We start from the raw sequence: 5000 nt of genomic DNA on the forward strand, positions 1-5000 counted from the left end.
GTGATCTCTTAGGTCTTAAGCTGATGTTGAATAACTCGGAGGCGCAGCTACATCAGGTGACTGCTCTCCTCGACTGCAGGGGGATCAATAAGGTACTAAATACAATAACACAACAATACAATAACACAAACTCAATCTACTGAATCACTCCGTTATCTCATGAAGCAATCAGGTGATGAATATACTGGCTCATGTAGTGTCTGTGTGTGTGTGTGTGTGTGTGTGTGTGTGTGTGTGTGTGTGTGTGTGTGTGTGTGTGTGTGTGTGTGTGTGTGTAGGACTATCTGGATGCTCTGATGGGTGTGTGTTATGATGGTGTAGAAGGGTTGCTGTATCTCTGTCTTTTCTCTCTGCTGTCCATCGCTGCCTTCTGCATCATGATGTGTGTGATTCCACGAGCCTGGAGACAAATCAACAACCGGTATACACACACACACACACACACACACACACACACACACACACACACACACACACACACACACACACACACATATTTACATCTTTAAAAGTAAAAATTTAGGCCTTAAAAACTCTTCAATTTGTTGCTCTTGGTCTTAAACAATATTAAACAGGTTTTTCTAAAGTCTATGTAATGCGGCCTCTGATGCTCATTGAAATGCTGTTGCAGGACTTTATAATGTTTTTCTGTGTTAGTTTCTGTGGTGGTGTAGTTTTTTCTTTCATGAGTCCAAATATAAAATTTGTAATTGTGTGTGTGTGTTTAATGTTGTTATATCAGTTTTACATTTCCATTTTATTGGCCTTAGAAAGTTTTAAATATGACTTGGTAAGACCTGCAGAAACTCTGATACACACAACATCCACTCCCCACTTTACCAACATTCACTTTACCAACATCCACATCCACTTTACCAACATTCACTTGACCAACATCCACATCCACTTTACCAACATTCACTTTACCAACATCCACATCCACTTTACCAACATCCACATTCAGTTTACCAACATCCACATTCACTTTACCAACATCCACATCCACTTTACCAACATCCACATTCACTTCACCAACATCCACATCCACTTTACCAACATCCACATTCAGTTTACCAACATCCACATCCACTTGACCAACATCCACATTCACTTTACCAACATTCACTTGACCAACATCCACATCCACTTTACCAACATTCACTTTACCAACATCCACATCCACTTTACCAACATTCACTTGACCAACATCCACATTCACTTTACCAACATCCACTTTACCAACATCCACATCCACTTTACCAACATTCACTTTACCAACATCCACTTTACCAACATCCACATTCACTTTACCAACATCCACATTCACTTTACCAACATCCACTTTACCAACATCCACATCCACTTTACCAACATCCACTTTACCAACATCCACATTCACTTTACCAACATTCACTTTACCAACATCCACATTCACTTTACCAACATTCACTTTACCAACATCCACATTCACTTTACCAACATCCACATTCACTTTACCAACATCCACTTTACCAACATCCACATTCACTTTACCAACATCCACATTCACTTTACCAACATCCACTTTACCAACATCCACATCCACTTTACCAACATTCACTTGACCAACATCCACATTCACTTTACCAACATCCACATCCACTTTACCAACATCCACATTCACTTTACCAACATCCACTTTACCAACATCCACATTCACTTGACCAACATCCACATTCACTTTACCAACATCCACATCCACTTTACCAACATCCACATTCACTTTACCAACATTCACTTTACCAACATCCACTTTACCAACATCCACATTCACTTTACCAACATCCACTTTACCAACATCCACATCCACTTTACCAACATCCACTTTACCAACATCCACATCCACTTTACCAACATCCACATTCACTTTACCAACATTCACTTTACCAACATCCACATCCACTTTACCAACATCCACTTTACCAACATCCACATCCACTTTACCAACATCCACTTTACCAACATCCACATCCACTTTACCAACATCCACATTCACTTTACCAACATTCACTTTACCAACATCCACATTCACTTTACCAACATTTACTTTACCAACATCCACTTTACCAACATCCACATCCACTTTACCAACATCCACATTCACTTTACCAACATCCACTTTACCAACATCCACATCCACTTTACCAACATCCACTTTACCAACATCCACATTCAGTTTACCAACATCCACATCCACTTAACCAACATCCACTTTACCAACATCCACATCCACTTTTCCAACATCCACATTCACTTTACCAACATCCACATCCACTTTACCAACATCCACATCCACTTTACCAACATCCACATTCACTTTACCAACATCCACTTTACCAACATCCACATCCACTTTACCAACATCCACATTCACTTTACCAACATTCACTATACCAACATCCACTTTACCAACATCCACATTCACTTTACCAACATCCACTTTACCAACATCCACATTCACTTTACCAACATCCACTTTACCAACATCCACTTTACCAACATCCACATCCACTTTACCAACATCCACTTTACCAACATCCACATCCACTTTACCAACATCCACTTTACCAACATCCACATCCACTTTACCAACATCCACATCCACTTTACCAACATCCACATTCACTTTACCAACATCCACATCCACTTTACCAACATCCACATTCACTTTACCAACATCCACATCCACTTTACCAACATCCACTTTACCAACATCCACATTCACTTTACCAACATCCACATTCACTTTACCAACATCCACATTCACTTTACCAACATCCACATTCACTTTACCAACATCCACTTTACCAACATCCACATCCACTTTACCAACATTCACTTTACCAACATCCACTTTACCAACATCCACATCCACTTTACCAACATCCACTTTACCAACATCCACATTCACTTTACCAACATCCACTTTACCAACATCCACATCCACTTTACCAACATCCACTTTACCAACATCCACATTCACTTTACCAACATCCACTTTACCAACATCCACATTCACTTTACCAACATCCACTTTACCAACATCCACATCCACTTTACCAACATCCACTTTACCAACATCCACATTCACTTTACCAACATCCACATTCACTTTACCAACATCCACTTTACCAACATCCACATCCACTTTACCAACATCCACTTTACCAACATCCACATCCACTTTACCAACATCCACATCCACTTTACCAACATCCACTTTACCAACATCCACATTCACTTTACCAACATCCACATCCACTTTACCAACATCCACTTTACCAACATCCACATTCACTTTACCAACATCCACATTCACTTTACCAACATCCACATCCACTTTACCAACATCCACTTTACCAACATCCACTTTACCAACATCCACATTCACTTTACCAACATCCACATTCACTTTACCAACATTTACTTTACCAACATCCACTTTACCAACATCCACATCCACTTTACCAACATCCACATTCACTTTACCAACATCCACTTTACCAACATCCACATCCACTTTACCAACATCCACTTTACCAACATCCACATCCACTTTACCAACATCCACATTCAGTTTACCAACATCCACATCCACTTTACCAACATCCACTTTACCAACATCCACATCCACTTTACCAACATCCACTTTACCAACATCCACATCCACTTTACCAACATCCACATTCACTTTACCAACATCCACATTCACTTTACCAACATCCACTTTACCAACATCCACATTCACTTTACCAACATCTACTTTACCAACATCCACATTCACTTTACCAACATTCACATCCACTTTACCAACAGCCACATTCACTTTACCAACATCCACTTTACCAACATCCACATTCACTTTACCAACATCCACATCCACTTTACCAACATCCACATTCACTTTACCAACATTCACATTCACTTTACCAACATTCACATCCACTTTACCAACATCCACATTCACTTTACCAACATCCACATTCACTTTACCAACATCCACATTCACTTTACCAACATCCACATTCACTTTACCAACATCCACATTCACTTTACCAACATCCACTTCCACTTTACCAACATCCACATCCACTTTACCAACATCCACATCCACTTTACCAACACTTTACCAACATCCACATTCACTTTACCAACATCCACATTCACTTTACCAACATCACATTCACTTTACCAACATCCACATTCACTTTACCAACATCCACTTCCACTTTACCAACATCCACATTCACTTTACCAACATCCACTTTACCAACATCCACATCCACTTTACCAACATCCACATTCACTTTACCAACATCCACTTTACCAACATCCACATCCACTTTACCAACATCCACATCCACTTTACCAACATCCACATTCACTTTACCAACATCCACATTCACTTTACCAACATCCACTTTACCAACATCCACTTTACCAAAATCCACATTCACTTAACCAACATCCACATTCACTTTACCAACATCCACTTTACCAAAATCCACATTCACTTTACCAACATCCACATCCACTTTACCAACATCCACATTCACTTTACCAACATCCACATTCACTTTACCAACATCCACTTTACCAAAATCCACATTCACTTTACCAACATCCACATTCACTTTACCAACATCCACTTTACCAACATCCACTTTACCAACATCCACATTCACTTTACCAACATCCACTTTACCAACATTCACTTTACCAACATCCACATCCACTTTACCAACATCCACTTTACCAACATCCACATTCACTTTACCAACATCCACATTCACTTTACCAACATCCACTTTACCAACATCCACATTCACTTTACCAACATCCACTTTACCAACATCCACTTTACCAACATCCACATCCACTTTACCAACATCCACATTCACTTTACCAACATCCACTTTACCAACATCCACATTCACTTTACCAACATCCACATCCACTTT

General features: G+C 39.7%; 1 protein-coding gene across 2 annotated transcripts in view; it reads left to right on the forward strand.

The window, feature by feature from the left end:
• The window catches only part of LOC310734965 (protein tweety homolog 2-like), a 33099-nt gene that overhangs the window by 19858 nt on the left and 8241 nt on the right, over positions 1-5000 (forward strand). For both annotated transcript variants that reach the window (XM_083557502.1, XM_083557501.1), the window contains exons 10-11: positions 1-92; positions 279-421. The exon at positions 1-92 is cut by the window's left edge and continues 1 nt beyond it. In XM_083557502.1, the coding sequence (XP_083413628.1) occupies positions 1-92; positions 279-421 (235 nt within the window). The remainder of the gene's footprint in view (positions 93-278; positions 422-5000) is intronic.

This window comes from Silurus aristotelis, assembly GCF_946808225.1.
Source record: "Silurus aristotelis genome assembly, chromosome: 12".
NCBI lineage: Eukaryota > Metazoa > Chordata > Actinopteri > Siluriformes > Siluridae > Silurus > Silurus aristotelis.